Source organism: Sorex araneus, chromosome 4 (genome assembly GCF_027595985.1).
Source record: "Sorex araneus isolate mSorAra2 chromosome 4, mSorAra2.pri, whole genome shotgun sequence".
NCBI lineage: Eukaryota > Metazoa > Chordata > Mammalia > Eulipotyphla > Soricidae > Sorex > Sorex araneus.
In genome coordinates this window covers 66351600-66375350 of record NC_073305.1, presented here as the reverse complement: position 1 = coordinate 66375350, position 23751 = coordinate 66351600, and the positions used below count along the sequence as shown (strand labels likewise).

The 23751-nt window shown below is 41.8% G+C and overlaps 1 protein-coding gene across 7 annotated transcripts in view; it reads left to right on the top strand.

The window, feature by feature from the left end:
• Positions 1–23751, top strand: part of TAFA4 (TAFA chemokine like family member 4) — a 302837-nt gene that overhangs the window by 58537 nt on the left and 220549 nt on the right. For all 7 annotated transcript variants that reach the window (XM_055135774.1, XM_055135773.1, XM_055135770.1 and 4 more), the window contains 2 exons: positions 6713–6843; positions 10728–10843. In XM_055135774.1, coding sequence (XP_054991749.1) covers positions 10729–10843 — 115 coding nt within the window. In that variant the 5' untranslated portion in view covers positions 6713–6843; position 10728. The remainder of the gene's footprint in view (positions 1–6712; positions 6844–10727; positions 10844–23751) is intronic.

The window sequence follows — 23751 nt, the reverse complement described above, 5'->3', positions numbered from 1 at the left end:
TGGCCGGAGGAAGCCCTGAGCACTGCCAGGTCTGCCCCCAAGACTCCTCTTCCAGGGGAAAAAACAAAAACACACAAAAAGGAATGCAGAGCAATTGGCTTGTAGAAGGTTCCCCAAGTTTTAATTAGTCTGGTTCTTTTTTTGGGGGGTGGGGTCTCCCATCCAGTGTTCAAGAGGTCCGAGAGCCCTTCCTGTCAGTTCTCAGGCAGTTGGGCTGCGAGGTCAGTTTGAGGACCGGGCAGTGCGGTCTGCTCAGACCTTGGGGTGCTGGGAGTTCCCAGCCCACACCCCATGTGCTCAGGGGCCTGGGTCCACTCCTGCGAGATGTGTGCGTTTACCCCTGTACTATATTTCTGGGTCATTTTCCCTCATGATCAGACCCCCAGAATATAAGTCTCCTGAGTTATTTATTGATGTTTTTTCTTTTTTAAAAAAACATGTTGTTTGATCCCCATAGATTCTGAGAGTAAAAAGATGAGGTAAACTAGATATTGGGTAGATGGCTGCATGTGAAATAGGGTGGGGTAGCAAAACCGGCAGAAGAGGTGCTCTGAGGGTGCTTGTCTTCACGGAGGAAATAACTCAGTTCCAAAGGAGCAGCTCTCTAGGGAAGCACCACACCAAGCGGAAGCAAGTGTGTCAAGAGAGGAGAAATGTCCAGCCCTGTGGTTTCCTGATTAAAGGTGAATTCCTTTCTGTGGAACACAGACGTTAATGCTGCTGAGTGATCTCTCTCTGGGAAGCTCCCTTTCCTCAGTGCTGAGAAGCACAAGCAGGGATTCTGCCCTGTTGCACTAAAGGAGAGAGTCGCCACAGGATGCCAGCCAAGGGTGGCACATGAACAAGGTGAAAGATGAAAGATGTTGCTACGCAGCATCCAAATGCTTTGTAAAACCTTGTTTAAACACCGTGGCTTACAAAGTTGTTCATAATACAGTTGTTAAGGACATTCAATGTTCCATCCCCAATTCTGCCCCCTGAGTGACCTTCCCTCCACCATTGTCCCATTTTCCCAACCACTCTCCCCAGCAGGCACAAAGATATTTGTTTTATATTGTTTGTCACAACTAAATAGCAAATGGGATATCAAAAAGTAGTTCAGTAAAAGAGAATCTGTGAAAGTTGTATCTTACCATGGGGTGACAATTGAGCCTTTGTATTATTGTTTTGTTTTTTAATTGATTTCTGTTGGCTTATGTTACTCTCCCATCTAATTCGGTGTGCTCTGATGAGGATATCAGAGTTGTGGAGTTTGGAGGTGTTGCGTGGCCGCATATGCCACCATGTACTCCAGAAATTCCAAGATTTGCAGACCTGGGCAGATGGAGGAGTTGACTTGGTGGTGCATGTGGGAGCTGGCTGTGGCTGCTGGCAGCTCTGGAAGTATGGGGGTTGTCCGCCCCCACTCAGAAAAGACCCCAGAGTTCTCATCCTGAAAACTGGTGAACCTGGAATTCTTGTTGGTTTGGTGTCTCCCCAGAGATGAGTTGAAGCAGTGAGTTGGGTCCTTGGCATAGCAACAGCTGTGGAGTGTGGATTCTGGAGATTTGGCCGGGGAGGGGAGAGGGGGACTTGGCCAGCCCCCCTCCCAGGGATAGGAGAAGGTGCCCTAGAGTTTGCAGCCAGAAAATCAGTGTACCCATGAAATTTTACTGCTTGACTTGCATGTCTTCCAAACTTTAATCGTGAATGTGTAGAGCTGGCCAATGGATGAGTTTACATGTTGGCAGTGGCTATGGGATGTCAGTCTTTTTTTTAAAGATGGTTCCTGGTGGGGCTGGAGCGATAGCACAGCGGGTAGTGTGTTTGCCTTGCATATGGTCGATCCGGGTTCGATTCCCAGCATCCCATATGGTCCCCTGAGCACTGCCAAGAGTGATTCCTGAGTGCAGAGCCAGGAGTAATCCTTGTGCATCACCGGGTGTGACCCAAAAAGCAATAAAACAAACAACCACAAGATGGTTCCTGGCAGTGCTCAGGGATTACTCCAGTACTCAGGAATCACACCTCATGGGGCTTGAAGGAACATAGGTGGTTGAACCACAGTCAGCGGCATGCAAAGCCAGCACCTTGTCCAATGAACTTCCTCTCCAGTCCCTAAATGTGAGTCTTTTCAATTTATTCTGAGAATTACACATTACTTTTTTTCCAAGTTCAAATATGGGTGATGTCTTTCATGATTGAAAACACAAAGACTCTTAAAAATAAACAGATTGAGAGAAAAGATTGTGTTAGTTTTGGGGAGAACTGAGAGAAATGAAATGACTTGAACAAAATTCTCCCAGTACCAGGCATGAAATTATTGAGGATCTTGAACATCCTCGAGTTTAGAAGTGAGCAGAAAGTGTTAATCCTTTTAAACACGTGCCTAGGGGACACTCTGGGAAATCTGACTGAATGAGTTAGTGCTCAGCCTAAAATTAAACCCTTGGCTCCTTGTCGGGCATACAAACTATTAGATCACATTTCTTTTCACTGATGGATCCATTTTTTTAATGAATTGAAAAAAGAATCCCTGGTGGTTCCTCTTGTGTGAAGAAAACAAGATAAATATTAGCTGGGAAAGGTCATTTCAGTTTCCAATATGTGGTGAGTTTATTATGATGGGTTCTGATAAATTATACTGTGTATTTTTTCCAATAATAGAAGGTCATGTTGTGCCCTTGGGCGGACATCAGGACAAACATGCTTAATAAAGTTGGAGAATCTGGGAAATGAACATTTTCCAATTTTTTTGGAGGAACTCATATTTATACAGTTATTTGAAGGCATTTCTGTCTTGCTGAGCTAATCCTTCAAGCCTTTCTTTCTCTCCTTTTCCTTCCACTGCTCTGTCCTGCACCCCCAAAGCGCAGGATCTTCAAATCTATTATCTAAAGTGTTCTCTCAAAAAAATTCGAATTGTCCTTAGGGACATTAAAAAAACAAGAACAAAATCTCAGTTGTGCTTTGTGGTGGATTTGTAATGGGTTCAACAGGATTCTAAAATAATTGGACTATGTTTCAAAGAATCATTTTAGCTTCATCAATATTTTTTCATGCAACATCATTTTTTCCCCACAGGAACAGGGTATTAACTTAACATTAAAATGTTATGTTTTATGTGTTATTTTATTTTTGAAGCAAAATAGATTCTATTGAAAGAAATTTAGAGAAATGTGGGGGTAGAGAGGAGAGAGATGAAAGAGAGGGAGTGAGAGAAGAAAGGGAAGGGAGAGAGGAGAGAGAGAAGAGAGATGTTCAAGGGAGAACATGGGTTTCTTCAGAGGGGTAAAAGCCTATTTTACTTTGGTATGCATTAAATGTTGCTCAGGGCTTACTTCTGACTCTGTGCTCAGGGTTAACTCCTGATGGGGCCCAGGGGATCATACAGTATGACGGGGATTGAACCCAGGTCAGCTTTGTGCAAGAAAAGTCTCTCATCCACTGTCCTATGTCTCTGACCACTCTTATTTTTTAGAAGATGGTTTTAGAAGCTTGAGTGACTGTATGGTGGTAGGGCATTTGCCTTACATGCAGCTCTCCAGGGTTTGATCTCCTGTGTCTCCTACGATTTCCTGAGCACACCAGGAGTAATTTTCCAGTTTCCATCACCTGAGCTTAGAGCCAGGAGTAAGCCCTGAGCACCACTGGGTGTGGCCCCCAAACAAAGATGTTTTTAGTTGGAATCATCCGAATCTTTCTTATTAGATTGTTATCACGGAGTAGAAATGTCTTTTTAAGTTCTGGGCATTGAAGGAGGATGTTGAGTATCATATACAGTAGAAAGTGTTCTTTTCGTTTTAGTATGTTATATTTTATTAGCAGAAATGTTTTCCCCTGCCTCCCATTAATATTTTTCTCAAAACTACCTGGCAGATTGTTCATCATTCTCTTCCTATGGTTTATGTCACACAAATCTTGGAATTCTTAGCTCCATGCTCTCTTTTTCACTGTTCCAAGTAGCAGGGAATGTTTGGTAACTCTTGGCACTAAATCAACTCCAATTTATGTTTTCCTTTTAGAATCAGTGAATTCGGGGAATAAAATTATACATCTTGAATGTCATGTTTTGAATTTTTTGATATTTAGGGAATATTTACTTTAAAACTGTATTAAAGTCGCAATAACATACTATCTCTTACCTGTTAAAATGTCCATCTTCAAAACAAAAACATGGTGAGAATGTGAGAAGAGGGACCCTTCAGCACTGTTGGTGGGAATGTAAATTAGTGCAGATACTTTGAAAATCAGTATGGAGGGTGCTGAAAAGATTAAAAATAGAACTACCATATGATCCACAGCTCTACTTCTGGGAATGTATCCAAAGGAAACAAAACTGTAACTCACAAAGATAGATCCCCACGCCCATGTTTATTGCAATATTTTTTTAAATGGACAAGACATGGAAACCACACACATATATGGTATGTATATACATACATATACAAAATGGGAGATTTTTAGACGTAAAAAAAGAGGAAGTCTTACCGTTTGTAAGAACAGAGGTGAAACTTGAGCATATTATGCAAAGTGAAATTAAACAGGGTAACACAAATACAGTGCCATCTCATTTCTTTTTAAATTTATTTATTTTTAATTAGAGAATCACCGTGAGGGTACAGTTACAGATTTATACACTTTTGTGCTTATACTTCCCTCATACAAAGTTTGGAACCCATCCCTTCACCAGTGCCCATTCTCCACCACCCGTAAACCCAGTGTCCCTCCCACCCTCCCCAATCCCATCTCCCCCCCACCCCACCCTGCCACTGTGGCAAGGCATTCCCTTCTGTTTTCTCTCTCTAATTAGCTGTTGTGGTTTGCAATAAAGGTGTTGAGTGGCCGCTGTGCTCAGTCTCTAGCCCTCATTCAGCCCGCAACTCCCTTCCCCCACATGGCCTTTGACTACAATGTAGTTGGTGATCGCTTCTCTGAGTTGACCTTTCCCCGGACCGTGAGGCCAGCCTCGAAGCCATGGAGTCAACCTCCTGGTACTTATTTCTACAGTTCTTGAGTGTTAGTCTCCCACTCTGTTATTCTATATACCATAGATGAGTGCAATCTTTCTATGTCTGTCTCTCTCTTTCTGACTCATTTCACTCAGCATGAAACTTTTCATGCCCATCCACTTGACTACAAAATTCTTGACCTCCTTTTTTCTAACAGCTGCATAGTATTCCATTGTATAGATGTACCAAAGTTTCCTCAACCAGTCATCCGTTCTGGGGCATTCGGGTTTTTTCCAGATTCTGGCTATTGTAAATAGTGCTGCGATGAACATACATGTGCAGATGTTGTTTCGATTGTACTTTTTTGCCTCTCTGGGATATATTCCCAGCAGTGGTATTGCTGGGTCAAATGGGAATTCAATATCTAATTTTTTGAGAGTCGTCCAAATTTTTTTCCAGAAGGGCTGAACCAGTCGAGTGCCATCTCATTTTTATGTCTCTGTCACTGTCATCCCGTTGCTCATCGATTTGCTTGAGCGGGCACCAGTAACGTGTCCATTGTGAGACTTGTTGTTACTTTTTTTTTTATGAGAAATTTAAAAAAGGAGAAAATTCAGAATATGATAACAGATATATGGTTACAGGGCAGAGGGTAGGTAGAAGGGGTATTGTAGGAAATTAGTTAAAAAGTACAAACTTGGGCCTGGAGAGATAGTCCAGAAGGTAAGGTACTTGCCTTGTATGCAACTATAGTGACCAGGATATTGCTTAGAATCCCTGGCATCCTTTATGGCTCCCTGAGCACCACTGGTCACTCCTGAGCACAGAGCCAGGATTAGCTCATGAGTACTGCCTGACCCCTATTTTCCCCCAAATAAATAAAAGGTATAAATTTTCTGTTATAAGAAAAGTTCCTGGAATGTAGTATACATGTGATGTTTATAACTAACACTGTGGTATGAGAGATAAAGCTGTTAGGTGAGTAATGATCCTAAGAGTTTTCTCACCAAGGGTTCTACTCAAATGTAGACAATAACAAGGCAAATGTCATGACCAACTCTTTCCCCCCACCCCCCCACACACACACCAAAAAAAAAAAATAGAAAAGAAAAACCCAAGTCTTTTATTTTTTTTTAAACCTAAGTCTTAGAAGCAGTGAAATATGATGGTTACTGGAGGGAAAAGGGTGTGAGTGAGAAATGGGTATAGGGTGGTTTTAAAGGTGGGTTGCCTCTGGAATTTTGTTGGTGGATATTGTGAATCCTGTACATGCATAGAGGGGTTATTCTGGATTTCTGAAGTTTCATAGCATTGTTAATCAGTGGATAGTTACAGAGTGTGTGAGGCTAAAAGAGCACCCAAAGATTCTTATCACAAGAATTTTCTTCTTTTGTCCTCTTTGTTTTTCTTATTGTAATAGTATATGAGAAAATAGATATTAGCTGAATCTTTGCAATACTTTACAATGTGTTTATATAAAACCATCATGCTGTGTGCCTTAAAAATGTGTAATTCTAGACATGTCACCTATTTCTAATAAATATGGAACTTCCATTAATATACAAAATATATAGTATATTTATATAACAAGTTAATGAATAATGGATATAGCATTCTTTATATCCCTCCTCAAATCTTAGGGACATATGTAAAATATGGATATACTTGGCTATTTTCCACTCACTAAAACTACAGAAATGTTAAAGAAAAATATTATTTTGTGAAGGAAAATGGTCTCATTTCAATATTAAAAGGCTAATGATCTCTTTTTTTTCTAATAGGTCTTTTAAGCTAATTTTTTGGAACTGCAGAAATGGTTGATCCTAGCCACAAACAGGAATTTGGAGTTGCTCTGAACTATACCCTGGATTAATTGTATTTGATTGGAACCAAAGCTTAAGACACATCCAAGGTAAGAGGTTTTTTTATCTTTACCAAGTATCAAGAATTTGGCCAAAATAAGTATTCTAATTCTGTATCTTTTATAAAATATTTTATGTACATGGAAAATTTTGGAACTTAGGGAATCATAGTATTTTTGTTTTGCTTTGCTTGAAAATTTAATTAATTTATTTTTTAATTGAATCACTGTGAGATACACATTTGCAAAGTTGTTCATGATTGGGTTTCAGTCATCAATGCTCCAACACTTGTCCCTTCACAAGCATACATTTCCCACTGTCAATTTCCCCAGTTACTATCCCCACAACCACCCTCCACCCCTCTCTCTCTTCCTCTATGGCAGACACTTTCTCCTCTCTATCTAGTCCTCTGTTCTCAGGCACTCAGGTTATTTCCAGACTCTGGCTATTTCGAATGGTGCAGCAATGAACAAAGAAGTGCAGATGATGTTCCTGCTGTTTTATGGCACTCAGAGTGTGGTATTGCTGGGTCAAATGGGAGCTCAATTTCTAGTTGTTTGAAGAATGCCCATATTGTTTTCCAAAAAGGCTAGACCGTCAGCATTCCCAACAACAATGAATGAGAGTCCCTTTTTCCCTGCATCTGCATCAGCACTGTTTGCTCCTGTTCTTTTAGCTGTGTGACAGTCTCTGGGGTGCGAGATGCTATCTCATTGTTGCTTTGACTTGCATCTTCCAGATGATTAGTGATATAGAGCATTTTTCATGTCTCTTTTGGCCATTTGAATTTCTTCTTTGAGGAAGTTTCTGCTCATTTCTTCTTTCTTCTACCCATTTTTTATGGGGTTGAATGCTTTTTTCTTGGTTGGGTGTATACACACATATATCTGTATATATATATATATATATATATATATATATATCTCCAGTGCCTTATATTTCTTTGATATTAATCCTTTATCAGAGGGGTATTGGGTAAATAATTTTGCCCATTCTGTGAACTGTCTTGTATCTTAGTCACCATTTCTTTTGAGGTGTAGAAAATTCTTAGTTTAATGTAATACCATTTGTTTATCTTTGCTTCCACTTGCTTGGTATTTCATCTTTGAAGATGCCTTTAGCTTCAATGTCATGAAGAGTTTTGCTTATGTTTTCTTCCATGTACCTATGGACTCAAGTATGATGTTGAGATATTTAATCCATTTTGATCTGACTTTTGTGCATGACATTAGAAAGAGGTCTAAGTTCTTTTTTTATGTATAACTGCCCAATTTTCCCAGCACCACTTGTTGAAGAGGCTCTTCTTGCTCCACTTCCTATTTCTTGCTCCTTTATCAAAGATTAAATGATTATAAACTTGAGGGTTTGTGTCAGGATATTCAACTTTATTCCATTAGTATGCAGGTCTGTATTTATTCCAATATTATGCTGTTTTAATCACTACTGCTGTGTTTAGAGCATTGCCATTTTGAAAATGTTAATTCTCCCCATCCATGAGCAGGAGATGCATCTCTATTTCCTTGTGTCCTTATTTATTTCTTGGAGTAGAGTTTTGTAGTTTTCTTTATACAGGTCCTTTACCTCCTTAGTTAAGCTGATTCCAAAGTACTTGATATCCTAATTACAATGGTGAATGGGATTGTTTTTTAATGTCACTTTCTTCTCTTTCATTATTATTATACAGGAAAGCCATAGACTTCTGGATTTCGATTTTGTAACCTGCTACTCTACTATACAATTCTACTGTTTTTAGAGACTTTTTTTGTGGGGCCTTTAGAATTCCCTAAATATAGTATCATGTCATTTGCAAATAGTGAGAGCTTGACTTCTTCCTTTTCTGTCTGGATGCCTTTGATATCTTTTTCTTGCCTAATTGCTATGACAAGTACTTCTAGTACTATATTGAATAGAAGTGGCAAGAGTGGGCAACCTTGTTTTGTACCTGATCTTAGAGGGAGGGCTTTTCATTTTTTCCCATTGAGGATAATACTTGCCATGGGCTTGTGATAGATGGCTTTGACTATATTGAGGAAAGTTCCTCCAACTCCCATTTTGTTGAGAGTTTTTTTTTTTTTATCATGCACTGGTGCTAGATCATGTCAAGTGTTTTCTCTGCATCTATTGATATGATTATATGTTTTTTATTTTTTCTTTTATTAATATGGTAGTTATGGTGACTGACTTGTGAATATTATACTGTTCTTGCATCCCTGGGATAATCCAACTTGGTCATGGTCTTTTAAATGAGTTGTTGGATTCTGTTTGCTGGTATTTTGTTGAGGATCTTTGCATCTATTTTCATCAGGAATATCAGCCTGTAAGTCTCTTTTTTTGTGGTGTCTCTGTCTGCTTTTGATGTTAAGGTGATATTTGCCTCATGGAAACTATTTGGGAATGTTTCTGAATTGTAACTATTGTTAAGTTGATATTTGTAGGTACTTGGAACTTGTTACTGCTCACCCAGGTACCTGATACAAGAGTCCTTGTTAAAAAGGTGGATCAATGATTGTCTCCTGAGATTTGCAACAAGTACACTTGAGGCTTTTGATTTGGGGTTTGTTGTTGGAATCCAATCAGAGAACAGAGGACATTCTGATAATCTGAAACCAAGGGAATTAAATTCGGGGAACTGGGTGGGAGATACCATAGCTGGCCGGAACGAGTCTGAATTTGAAGCTGTCATTGCATGGGAAACTGAGGCAGATGGCAAGGGAGCCAACCCCTAAGCAGGAGAGTGTGAGGTGAGGTGGTGGGATGGAAGTTTTTAAGTTGGTAGAGGCATGACTTGGGCCTTAGAAATCAGATGAAGAACAAGAAGGCAGGTTTTAGAACCAGTTTGAATCATGTGGATTTCGACAAAGAGAGAGAAGAGCCTTATACCTGAGGTTCTCAGAAACGTTTGCATGGCAGAGAATATATGGTTGGCACATGGAATGTGCTGGAAGATTCCGGCCTTGAGGCTTCTCGGCCCTCCATCGCCTACTTTCTGAAGGAAGAGATGGCAGGAGAGCTTCTGCTTTTAATAATGCTTGCTTGTTACCCCATTCCCCATGATGTGGGTTGGAGATTCTGTACAGAGGTTAAGCCACTTGACTTGCCTGCAGCCAACGCTGGTTTGATCCCAGGCCTTGCATATTAATCCCCAACTACTGCCATGAAGTGACCCCCTAGCACAGAACCAGAAATAGTTCTGATCCCCAGAACTGCTCGGTGTCGCCCCCAAGCCCAAATATTTCCCCCACCCCCAATTTGTTTTCCATGGTGAATTTTGAGACTAAACTGTGTTTTTAGATAGGTATTGAGACTAACCTGTGTTTATAGACAAACAAATTTTCTTCTTTCTCATTGCTGAATTGTATTTCACTGGGTGTACAAATGTGTGAGTCTTTAACCATTCATCTATTGACATGTGAGGTTAAATTTGTTTTCTCTTCAGTTATACTAAACTTTAGGTTGCTTTCCTAAAGTATGAGGTCAGTCTTCCAGGCCAGATGTCCTTAATATGCTGTTAAGGAAAAAGTGTTCAGGACCAGCATGTAAAATTTCTGTCATTTCTTTGAGAAGTAGAAAGAACGTATTTTTTACTGGGTCCAGCTCAAAGTGTGTAGTTAAAAAAGAATTCCTAATAAAAAAGTATGTGTATGTTCTATCAGGGCAACTCAAGCTATGCCTTTGGGACCCATAAATAAATATCTCACCATAAATAAACAAGATAGCATGTTGCTATCTTGGCAAACTCTTAATTACAAAAGGTGTTTATTGAAAATTGAATTAATGCATCATGCAAATAAGGTTTGATAGCCCTGCGGTTTCCCTGGGGGAAAGAACTCTGCCGCTCATCCTGCCCGCCTCCCTTCCCTCCTTCTCAGGGTCCTGCTTGCTGCAGTCTCCCTCCTTCCCACCCTCCCTGACTCTCGGTCTGTTTCCTGTCCAGGATGAAAATCTATGCTAAGTCTGTGTTGCTGTCACACTGGCTCTTTCTGGCCTATGTGTTAATGGTGTGCTGTAAGCTGATGTCCGCCTCGAGCCAGCACCTCCGGGGACACCCAGGTAAGTCCTCTTAGCTTATTATGCACCGCTGAGATCAATTAATAAAGCCCTTTCAAACGTCAGAGGGCATGGTTCAGACACTGGAATTGACACGAGCCTTTGACAATGTGTAAATAACCAGAAGAAGCATGATATTCATCAGTGTAAAGCAGCTTAATGATTAGAGTGCTGTTCTGTCATTCTTTTTTATTTCACATTCCCTCTTCCCATTATGAGTATATTTCCATTTTTTCCTACTTTTTTGGATTTTGTAGACTTGGGGCCACTCCTGGATCTGTGCTGGGGGATCACTCCTGGTGGTGCAGAGGGGACCGTCCATAGGTCGGGGACTGAACTGGGCTCGACCACATACACGACAAGTAGTTTAAGCCTGGTGTTCTCCCTCCAACTCTATTTTCCCTTTTATAATGATTTTTTTGCCTCAGGAATTCTGGAAATCTCAGCAGCACTTTGTTCTTTATATACATATATTCATCTGTGACATGTTACATTGAAAAAACAGAGCATCTTTAATAATAAATCAACATAGGACAATATGGATGGGAACTTTGTAGATAATTTAAGACCCTTTAAGAGGCATGAAGAAAAGCTGATGGGTGATTCAAAAAAGAAGAAAGAAAAAATGTGTTGCTAACTTTTGCAAAGGAATTATAATTTGGGGGCTAGAGCGATAGCACAGTGAGTAGGGCATTTGCCTTGCACGCGGCCAACCTGAGTTCAATTTCCAGCATCCCATATGAGTCCTCCGAGAACTGCCAGGAGTGATTCCTGAGTGCAGAGCCTGGTGTAACTCCTGAGCATCGTTGGGTGTAACCCAAAAAACAAAACAAAACAAAAAAGGAATTATAATTTGACTTTGGAGACTTTTGTTTCCAAAGAGTTTTGGAGAATGATTATGTAATTTCTAGAGACCGATGCCTGTATTTTACTTATGCCTAAAGAAAGATAAAAATGATCAGCTATTTGTTTATACTGTGTGTGAATGCATGTATGTGGGCATGTTCGCCTATCCTTGTTATATCCACATTGAAATTGACACAGGGTTGGAAACTCGATAGTAAGGTGTGTTTTTATGAATAATTCATATGCGTCAGCAGACTTGTTGCTGAACAATTAATTTACCTTCATACTGGTAATTTGAGTGATGCCAGGAATGCTTTGAATTCTTGGTAAAAGAGTATAGCTTGCACCTGGAACCACTTCTGTGTCAGACTAAATTCTTTGTCTAAAAGATCTTCTGTGTGGGGAATTGTTTTCAGATATCCTTACCCTCAAGTACAGAGCAGATTGTGCTTTTTACTTTGCTATTCTGATATTTTAAAGGTGAGCCATCACTTTAGTCTTAGATCAATTTTACAATTACACAATCCAATTTATCTTTCTCCAGTGAGAGTTTCAGAAAGGTTCACAAATAATAAAAATTTTGATAAATAAGTATAAACTAATATCATTTGGTTACTGCCAAGTGCCTGCAACTAGTTGATTACTGTGATTTGTGTCCTTTGAGGAGCATTTTCCTAAAGACAGAGTGTTTGCAGTCACTAGTCCTACCTGTTCAATATACATCTTTTCTTGGGTGAAGGTTGAGAGTTGGTGATAAACAGGAAGAAAAATTCAGTGGTTTGCACTCTCATCCACAGATTTGCACGTTTTCAAGAACTAGACTCAAAAGATCATGTCACAGTGATGGAGACTTATAGGGAACAGAGAACTTGATCACATCTAACCTTATCTATGTGACAATCCTTATTTCATGCCATGATCCTTTAAATTTGGAAATATAGAACCTTTTGGTTCTATTCTTAAATTAGATCTAAATTAAAAATAGAAATTCTATGTTCGAGAAATGTGGACAGTGTCTTCTATATAAACAAACTCAACAGCAACTGGGCTTATGAGGAAAATTGAAAGGTCTAATTAAAGAAATAAAATCCTAGAATGTCTGGATTTTAGAACTTGAATTTTCAGCACATATTCCCTGGGTTTTGGGCTTGTCTTTGGTTTGGGGAAGATTATTTTTATCTTTGCAATTTATTTATTTGTGTGGACTGACACCAGGCTGTGCTCAGGTCTTACTCCTGGCTCTGTGCTCAGGCATCCCTCCTGGTAGTGCCGAGAGTCTATATATAGTGCTGGGGTTTGAGCCCAGATCACATCTGAGGCAAGTGCCTCTCCTGCTGTTCTGTCTCTCTGGCCCTTATCTTTGGAAATTAAATTCCTCCCAGCCCAGCTCTGAGAGTCAAAGGAGTCTGGGCTGGTTCCTGCCTGTAGGGGGCTCTGTTCCCACTCCTCCTTATGGGCTTTCATAATAAGATCAGCTCACTGTGTGTCTCTCCAGAGTGATTGCTCCTGGGTCCTAGGGCCCACCCTAACTCTCTTCGAGGTCTCATAAGCTGGAATAAAATGGGTGCTATTAATTTAGTATTTTTTGATATGATAGATTGTGTATTTTTCTGCTGTAGTAAACATCCCAAACAATATAGGCAGGTGTGAAAGATAACTTCTTAACCTGCTTATTATTGAGTATCAGGTTTCTTCTGAGAGACACTAGTATGTATAGATCTATGTATTTCCCCTCTTGAAGAACCTGGCAAGCTACCGAGAGTTTCCGGCCCGCACGGGAGAGCCTGGCAAACTCCCCATGATGTATTCATATGCCCAAACCAGTAACAATGATGGGTCTCATTCCCCTGACCCTGAAAGAGCCTCCAATGCGGCAACATTGGGAAGGACGAGTAAAGAGAGGATGCTGAAATCTCAGGGCTAGGATGAATGGAGACGTTACTGAGACCGCTTGAGAAATTCGACAATCAATGAGATGATGACGATGATGATATTTTTCCTATCCATGATTGGTTTATTCTGTAATTATGGGATACACACATTTGCCATTCATTATAAGCAATTGGTCCACACCATTGTGAGGTTGGATGTCTCTTGATCAAGCTGAAGATCAGGTGAGAGCAGTAGAGTGGTTTGAAGGCGAGGGCTGATGGTGTTGATTCTGTTTCGTGTCTGAAGAAGCAGGCAAGCAGAGGGCAGGGGATTGTGATTGAGCTCAGCCTGCAGGCAGAGAATGAATCCCCCCGAACCCTCTTAAAGAATTGAATGTGGCCCACCCTCATTGTAGAGGAAATCCTCTTCATCCTATCTTCGAATTCAAGTGCTATTTTTTTTTCCTTTTTGAGTCAAACCCAGCAATGCACAGGGGTTACTCCTAGCTCTACACTCAGGAATTACTCCTGGTGGTGCTCAGGAGACCATATGGGGTGCTGGGAATTGAACCCGGGTTGACCACGTGCAAGGCAAACGCCCTACCCGCTGTGTTATCGCTCTAGCCTCTCAAGTGCTAATTTTTCTGGGAACACGATCATTCTCAAGCACACTTTGAAAAATGTGGAAGCTGAGAGTTGGGTCTCCCCTGACCTGGTCAAGCTGTCATGGAATCAGTCATCATAACTCTCATTCTCCAAACAATGTGTACATCAGCGTATATGCACACACATATGTATCATTCACCATGTGTAGCAAAACATTGATTTTACTCCTCCCATTTATCAATAAAGTTTACAGTTCTTTGATTACTTACAGATCGTTTTCTCTCCATGAAATACCACATTGTTATCTATTGCCCAGGTATGCTATAAATTATTTGATCACTTCCAGTTTGGGGGGGCATTAAGCTTGTTACCATATTTGCCTAGTACATACATGTACATATAATCCCCCACTCTCGGGCTGTGACAACCCCTCTCATGGGGATTACACATTAACAGATGTTCAAGGGCTTCAGGTGGCTCTCTCCCGCCGCCCGCCTGCATTGGGTGCTCTCGAGCTGCTTCTCCATCCGGGACGGCTGTTGCCTTGGACGGAAGAAGGAAGAACGAGGGCCAAGCTAGTTACTAATTAGTCGCCGTTTATTCAGTCTCTCGTCTCTCCCAGCTCTCTTCTTCCTCTCTCTAACTCGCTCTACAGTGCTCTCTCTTACTCCTCTCCAATCTCTCCAGCCACTCTTACTCTCAGCCTTCTCTCCAACTCGGTGTATCTCGCAATCTCCTGTCTTCTTCTGTCTCCATCTCTCTGTAACCATCTGTCTATCTCTCTTTCCTCTCTCTACCCCCGCAGCAACCTTCTTTCTCCTTCTTGCAGCCGCTCTTTATCGTCCTTCATCACGCCTCCCCAAGCACGCCTCCCCACGGGAAACGCAATCAAAATGTTTTTCCAGTCTTGCCGACCACCTGCAGCTCACAAGGGCAAAACAGCCCTTAAGATGTGTTTCTCCTCTTCTTAGGCCAGAAACTTAATTAACATCTTTAATTATCCTTCCTAATATTTACCTTTCTGTATGAATACAGTAATAGACACTTTTAGGCTTGTAGTGTTACTCTCCTGGGAACATCTCACCACAGATTCAGACTACAGTGCTCAGGCTGGATCAGTCGTTCCTAACCCCAGCAGGGTCCCAATCTAGTTATTACTTTTTGGATCATGACAGAATTTGTCCATGACCAAGGCTTTTAACTTATAGTTAAGCATCAGGGCACTTTGACCAGGCCCATTTCAATGCCAGGGTAGCTCATAGCTCACCGCTTGCCCTGGGTCCATCCAGTCCCTTGCTGGGACCCTGCTTTGGGGGGTCTAGGAAGTAAGGGCAGCTGAGGCTTAAGTCAAGAGAGCAGATGTCCAGGAAGTATATTATCTGGAGTCAATCAACTCTCAAGCCACAGACTTGTCTTTTTAGCTGTCTTCCTGTATCCATACAAAAAGCAACTACTCTGAAATAATAACCACGCAGAGGACAGTAAGGAGAAGAGAAAGACATTATTTACAAGTTAGAGTCTAATCAGGAGACAAAGGTAATTGAGAGGTTGGGGGGCAAGTAACAAACACAAGTTCCCAGCGGCCAGAGGAAGGGCAAACCAACGTTGTCCTGCATGTGTATACCTCACTTGAATTCTTAGGAGTGGAATTGCTGAATTAATAGTGCATGTAATGATAATAGTTAAAATGATCACTCTGGACAAGAACTCAGTGTTGAAAGGCAAAGGGATACACATGATAACCTTTCAGTATCTGCATTGCAGAGCGAGAGAGAGGGAGAGAGAGAGAGAGAGAGAGAGAGAGAGAGAGACAGAGAGACAGACAGAGACAGAGAGAGTCAGAGACATAGAGACAGAGTTAGAGACACAAAGAAAGAGACAGAGGAGAAAAGTGTCTGCTATAGAGGCAGCGGAGGGGGACAGGAGGGAAACGGAACATTGGTGTGGGAAATGTGCAATGGTGAAGGGACAAGAGTTGGATATGACAGAAAGCTAATCATGAACAACTTTGTAACTGTGTGACTTAATAGGAGAGTGCATGTAAATGTATCATTAAGGAGAGCAGGCGAATTCCCCCACGTCATAGACCAAAGATGCACAATGATTCAGCAGTGTATTTGCTGCGCATGCGTCCTAGGTAGGTAAGCGTGTCCGCAGCCCCTCTCTACTGCCCCCCAGTGTACTACAGTGGGCGGGAACGCCAACATTTTCACCTCACGATGTCTGGGTTTTACTGGAGTGGTCCTCGTTGCAGTCAGGTGGCAGGGAAGCTGGACATAGAGGTACAGGCGTGGCTGCTGTGACGGCCTGGGTGTGGCTGTCCTGGGCCCAGGTCACACCGGAGCAAGAGCAGCTGGAAATAGGCTTCTGGCAGTGGACCCAGGAGAGAAGAACAGGAAGTTTGGTGACAACCTGCTTTAAATGTGTCAATAGTTCCAGTATCTCCCCAGAATGTGGGTTCTGTAGCAACGATAGAGGCATGAGAATGTCGTTTCCGCATGCCCTTACTGACTAGCAAGTTTTACTTTTGTACACAGTGGGTAGGGCGTTTGCCTTGCACATGGCCGACCCGAGTTCGATTCCTCTTGGAGAGCCCAGCATGCTACTGAGAGTATCCCGCCAGCACGGCAGAGCCTGGCAAGCTCCCCATGGCATATTCGATATGCCAAAAACAGTAACAAGTCTCACAATAGAGACGTTACTGGTGCCCGCTTGAGCAAATCGATGAACAACAGGATAACAGTGCTACAGTGCAGTACTTTTACCTATCCTAAGCTCTAGGGACTAAGTAGATGCTTTGCTTGCAAGAGGCCAGGGTACAGTTTCTGGCACTGCTACCCTGAGCACTGAGCTGGGAGTATCTCCGGACCAAAGCAGGCCGTGGCTTTAAAAATCACTGGAAGTAAATAAAATTTCAAAACACTTCTGATTTTCACAGGATGTTGGGAAAGTATGTCTTTAAGGCAAATGGTCCTGCCAAGCGTCCACAGTGTTTTGAAGGAAATATTTAACACAAAATATTTCTTAGTCATTTTTAAACATTTTGCTTGACCTAATGGTTGAGTCAGGGATCACATAGAGTCTTTTTCCCTCCAGGTCCAGAAAAAGACAAAGGGCAGCTGTTAAGATAGTTTCTTTCTGGGCCACAGACAGTGCTCAGACTCTGCTCCTGTCTGAGTGCTCAGGGATCGTGTGGTATTGGAGATAGCACCCAGGGCTCCCACATGCAGTGCTCTGGCTCTCTAAGTTATTTCCTCTGCTCCATCTTAATTTATTCATCTCTTTTGAGGGGGGCCACACCCGGTGATACTCAGGGTGTAACAGCAGACTCTGCTCTCTGGAATTACTTCTAGATGCCAGGTATTGAACCCAGATAGGAGGCTTGTGGGGCATGTGCTCTACCTGCTGTACATGCTCCAGCAACTTCTCTTTTACAGAGAAGCCAGGCAGAGTTAACGCTGTTGTTTCTTAAAGAAGCAGTGAGAGTGTAGAAGCTTCTTAGTTTGATGTAGTCCCCTTAGTTTATGTTTGTTTCCACTTGCTTGGTCAGTGGGGTTTGGTTCTTAAAGATGCTTTTAGCCTTGGGGCCGGAGCGATAGCACAGTGGGTAGGGCGTTTGCCTTGCATACGGCCAACCCGGGTTCGATCCCCGGCATCCCATATGGTCCCCCAAGCACTGCCAGGAGTAATTCCTGAGTGCAAAGCCAGGAGTAACCCCTGAGCATTGCTGGGTGTGACCCAAAAAGAAAAAAAAAAACAAACAAAACAAAAGATGCTTTTAGCCTCAATGTCATGGAGGGTTCTGCCTATAATTTCCTCTGTGTACCTTATGGATTTGTGTCTGATAAGGAGACACTTTAATCCATTTTGATCTGACTTTTGTGCCTGACATTAGACAGAGGTCAGAGTTCATTTTTTTTGCAGGTAGCTATCCAGTTTTCCCAGCACCACTCGTTGAAGAGGCTTTCCTTGTTCCACTTTACATTTCTTGCTACTTTTTCAAAGATTAAGTGGTAATATGGGCTGGAGTGATAGCACAGCGGGTAGGGCATTTGCCTTGCATGCGGCTGACCCATATTCGATTCCTCCGCCTCTCTCAGAGAACCTGGCAAGCTACCGAGAGTATCTTGCCTGCACCACAGAGCCTGGCAAGCTACCGTGGCATATTCAATATGCCAAAAGTAATAACAACAAGTCTCACAATGGAGGTATTACTGGTGCCTGCTCGAGCAAATTAATGAGCAATGGGATGACAGTGATACAGTGAAGTGGTCATATATTTGGAGGTCTGTGACAGAATGTTCAACTCTATTCCATTGGACTATGAGTCTATTTCTAGCTCAATACCATGCTGTTTTAATTAATACTGATTTGTAGCACAGTTTGAAGTTGGGGAAGGTGATGCCACCCATCTTCTTTTTCCCAAGAATTGCTTTAGCTATTCGTGAGGGTTTATTGTTCCATATGTATTTCAGTAGTGTTTTGTCTATTTCTTTGAAAAATATCATGGGTATCCTAATAGGGACTGCATTAAATTTGTATAGTGCTTTGGGCAGTATTGCTATTTTGATAATGTTAATCCTTCCTATCCATGAGCAGGGGATGTGTCTCCAATTCCAAGTATCCTCTTTTATTTCTTGAAGTAGTATTTTGTAATTTTCCTTGTTATAGGTCCTTCAGTGCTTTGGTTAAGCTGATTCCGAGGTACCTTGATTTTCTGATGTACAGTTGTGAATGGGATAGTTTTTTAAATGTCTCTTTCTTCTCTTTCATTATTTGTATGTAAGAAAGCCATGGACTTTTGGGTGTTGATTTTGTAGCCTGCCACTTTACTGTACAGAGCCTAAAATTTAGAGAGAGCCCACAGAATGGGAAAGAATATTTACCCAGTACCCATCTGATAAGGGATTAATATCTAGGATATTAATGTGACACTAGTCGAATTGTCTCGCACGGCAGAGCCTGGCAAGCTACCTGTGGTGTACTTGATAGGCCAAAAACAGTAACAACAAGTCTCCACAACTGAGACGTTACTGGTGCCCGCTTAAGCAAAATTGATGAGCAAGGGGATGACAGTGATACAGTGACAGTTGAATTGTACAAGAAAATACCTCCAACCCCATTAAAAAATGTGAAGAAGAAATTAACAGAAGCTTCCGCAGAAATACAAATGGCCAAAAGGCACATGAAAAAAATGCTCCACATCGCTAGTCATCAGGGAGATGCAAGTCAAAACAATAATGAGATATCATCTCACACCACAGAGACTGGCACATATTCAAAAGAACAAAAGCAACCAGTGCTGGTGTGAATGTGGGGAGAAAGGGACACTCTTTCACTGTTGGTTGGAATGCCAAGTGGTCCAGCCTTTCTGCAAACAATATGGACAGTTCTTCAAAGACTAGAAATTGAGCTTCCATATGACCCCGCAATACCACTTCTGGGAATATATCCCGAGGGTGCAAAAAAGCGCAGTAGAAATGACATCTGTACCTATATATTCATTACAGCATTGTTCACAATAGCCAAAATCTGGAAACAACCCAAGTGCCCTAGAACATATGACTGGTTAAAGAAATTTGGTACATCTATATAATACTATGCAGCAGTTAGGAGAGATGAAGTCATGAAATTTGCTTATCAATGAATAGATATGGAGAGTATCATGCTAAGTGAAATGAATCAGAAAGAGAGGGACAGACATAGGACTGCACTCATTTGTGGAGTATAGAATAACATCACATGAGGCTGACACCCAAGGACAGGGCCAGGAGGGTTGCCCCATAGTTGGAAGACTGTTTCATGAGTGAAGAGGAGAAGGCAGATGGAATAGAGAAGGGATCACTAAGAAAATGATGGCTGGAGGAACCAGTCGGGATGGGAGATGCATGCCGAAAGTAGATAATGGACCAAACATGATGCCCTCTCAGTGTCTGTGTTGCAAGCTATAATGCCCAAGAGCATAGAGAGAGTATGGGGAATATTGTCTGCCATGGAGGCAGGGGAAGGTGGGAAAAGGGGAGTATACTGGGGATATTGGTGGTGGGGAATGTGCACTGGTGGAGGGATGAGTGTTTGATCATTGTGTGATTGTAACTCAGACATGAAAGCTTGTAACTATCTCACAGTGACTCAATAAATACAAAAACAAAAACAAAAACAAAACCCAGCAAAAAATGAAGCAGTTCTTTTGTTTCTTTTACCCCCTTCTTTTTCTGTAAGTGGCACCATTTCCCCACCAGAGGGCAGCAAACAACACAGTGGGAAGAAGCTGGCAGTTACAGCAGGCTCCAGGAAAGAATCCTTCTGGCGTTTTTGTGAATGTCTCATCTGATGGAGACATGATAATTTGGGTACACAAAGCACCCTATAGCTTCAGATTTATTCCTGAGATATTTGGATACTCCAAGATGTAAATTTTGAAGATAAATTTACATCAGCTTTTCTGATGAAACTGAGTAACCAAGGGAAGTAACCTTGGGTCTGCTGATTTATTTGATTTAATTAATTAAATGAATATTTTTGGCCACACCCAGCAGTGCTTAGGGGTTACTCCTGGCTCTGTGTTCAGGGATCATTCTTGGTGGGGCTTGAACGGCCTATGGGGTGTCAAGGACTGAACCCGGGTCAGCTACATGCAAGGCAAGTGCCTTGCTCATTGTATTATCTCTCCAGCCCTTGATTTACTTAATTTTAAAAAAGAAAATTACATCTTATTGCTTTCAGACTTGCTTGTCAAACCCATTTTTATATAAGCCAAGAAAAAGTGAGTCTTATAATAGTAATGTGAAGTATCTATCCACCTAATTCATCCTTGAGAGATCAACTAAATGTTCACATAATTACAAGCAGAAATAGTCTTCAACAAATGCAACATTAATTTAGGAGGTAAACAGATTATTTTGTATATTATGTTAGCCTTTGAGTTCAGAATTATTATTGAATTAAAAAAATTTACATACCTCAATTTACAAGACTGTTGATAGGGTTTCATGCACACAGTGTGCCACATACACCTGGTGGCGATTTTATTTCTACCTTGCACTCATTTCCCTTTTCTTTAAATTGTGGCATTGGATATTATATTTAATTATATATTTACTATGTATGCTTTTTTTAATAGAAGTTTTTTTTTATCAGATTGAAGATAATTAGTTATTCCTAACTGCTGTCTGTATCACAAGTTTATTTTAAAAGTTCTCTTCCCCCAGAGAACCTCAATAATGGCCTGTTTTGGGGTATTTTATTTATTTATTTTTAATTTTTTTGTAGTCCAAAGACTTCATTAAATTTTTTTTATTAAATCACTGTGAAATAAACAGTTAAAAAGTAGTTCATGATTGGATTCTAGTCATACAATTTTACAACACCCATCCCTTCACCATTGTACTTTTCCTACCACCTGTGTCCCCAGTTTCCATCCTTCCAACCCGCCCCCCCCACCAACTATTGGGTGTTTCAGTTCTAGCAAATACTGTGGTGAGGGGCTGGAACCATACAGTGGGTAGGAGGCTGGTCTTGCATGCAGCCCTCCAGGTTTGATCCCCACCAACCCATATGGTCCCTTAAGCCAGCCAGTAATGAATGACTCCTGAGCACAGAGCTAGGAGCAAGCCTTTAGAACCACTGAGTGTGGTCCCCAAGCCAAAATGTTGTGGCGCCTTCTTTTAACGTATCTGTTCAGTGCTGTCTATTGAGAAATAACCAACTAAAACCAGCAAGTCAGCAGAGTAGGAACTAGTAAGTTTTCTAGGAGTGCCCCAGAGCTACCTTGCAAACCATTAGAGCTTAAACGAAAGCATGGATGGAGCCTCAGGGAAGATCCTCTTACATGAAAAGCAGGATTGTTTGCTTCACATCATCATAATCATCATCATCATCATCATCATCATCATCATCATCATCATCATCATCATCTCGCTGATCATCGATTTTCTCGAGTGGTCTCAGTACCGTCTCCACTCATCCTAGCCCTGAGATTTTAGAAGTCTCTCTTTACTCATCCTTCCCCAACGGTGCCACATTGGAGGCTCTTTCAGGGTCAGGGGAATGAGACCCAGCATTGCTACTGGTTTTGGCATATGAATACGCCATGGGGGGGGCAGTTTCTGAGTGTAAAAACATGTAATGCTTCATGAATTTGCATGTCCCCCACTCACGTTGCTTCACATAATAGGTTATAATGTAACTTTTACTCCTTAAACAATAGATGTAAATAGTTACCTCATACCAGGCCCTTGGGAAACAGTTTAGTTTTGCTTACCCATGAAGCATAACTAACAAAGGACCCAGGTTAAACTAATGTTGGAGAGAGCCACCCTCTAAGACCCCTCCACCAGGAGGTAGGACTTTCTTTAGTGACGTAGCCTGTAGGTGATCCTGGGAGGGGAGGTGTTCCCGGCGCGCCTTCCGCCCAGAGATGAACCAAGAGCCGCGGCACGAGAAGCAGAGCCTCCCGCCTACTGACTGTGATCCTGAGGTCTCCTAACCCATTTTGGCACCAGAGCAGATTCTTGCAGCCATGCATTTTGACTGCGAACTGAACTACAACCTCGTGCAGCCCGGGAAGGGATTTTTTTCCCTCTCCACCCCATTTTTCTGAGTGAAAATGGCGGCAGCGGCAGCAGCCACGCGGTGAGAGCCACCCTCTAAGACCCCTCCACCAGGAGGTAGGACTTTCTTTAGTGACGTAGCCTGTAGGTGATCCTGGGAGGGGAGGTGTTCCCAGCGCGCCTTCCGCCCAGAGATGAACCAAGAGCCGCGGCACGAGAAGCAGAGCCTCCCGCCTACTGACTGTGATCCTGAGGTCTCCTAACCCATTTTGGCACCAGAGCAGATTCTTGCAGCCATCCATTTTGACTGCGAACTGAGCTAAAATGTTTGAAACCCAAAACCGCGCGGCCGCTATTGCGGCCGCGCGGACTCATGGTCTTCACTTTTACCAAGGAAGAGAAATTATTAGATGATGATTATTCAGCAGGCCTGATTGTTGGGGAAAATTTCCAATCAACAATAGTGAGTTCTGTATGGAAATATGAAATGTACTCAATATATAGAGAGAATAATGGGAATATCATAAGCTACTTAGATGGGGGGTGGAGTGGGAGGGGGGTGTATTGGGGTTCTTGGTGGTGGAACGGGTGCACTGGTGAAGGGATGGTGGTTTAATCAGTATTTGACTGTGACTTAAACCTGAAAGCTTTGTATTTTTTTTTGTTTTCACGGTGGTTCAATAAAATATTTCTTTAAAAAAAAAAATAAATAAAGGAGGCAAGAGCTTCAAAAAAAAAAAAAACTAATGTTGGAGAGGAAAGTCTTTTCAAAAGGTATTTCGGAGCATGGACAGGTTAAAAAAAAAAGAAAGCAGATCACTATTCAGATGTGGAAAATTGTTGCACTGTCGCATTGTCTTCCCGTGGTTCATATATTTGCTTGAGTGGGCAGCAGTACCGTCTCCATTGTGAGAATTGTTGTACTGTTTTTGGCATAATGAATATGCCACGGGTAGCTTTCCAGGCTCTGCCATGTGGGCAGATACTCTCAGTAGCTTGCCGGCTCTCTGAGAGGGACGGAGGAATCCAACCTGGG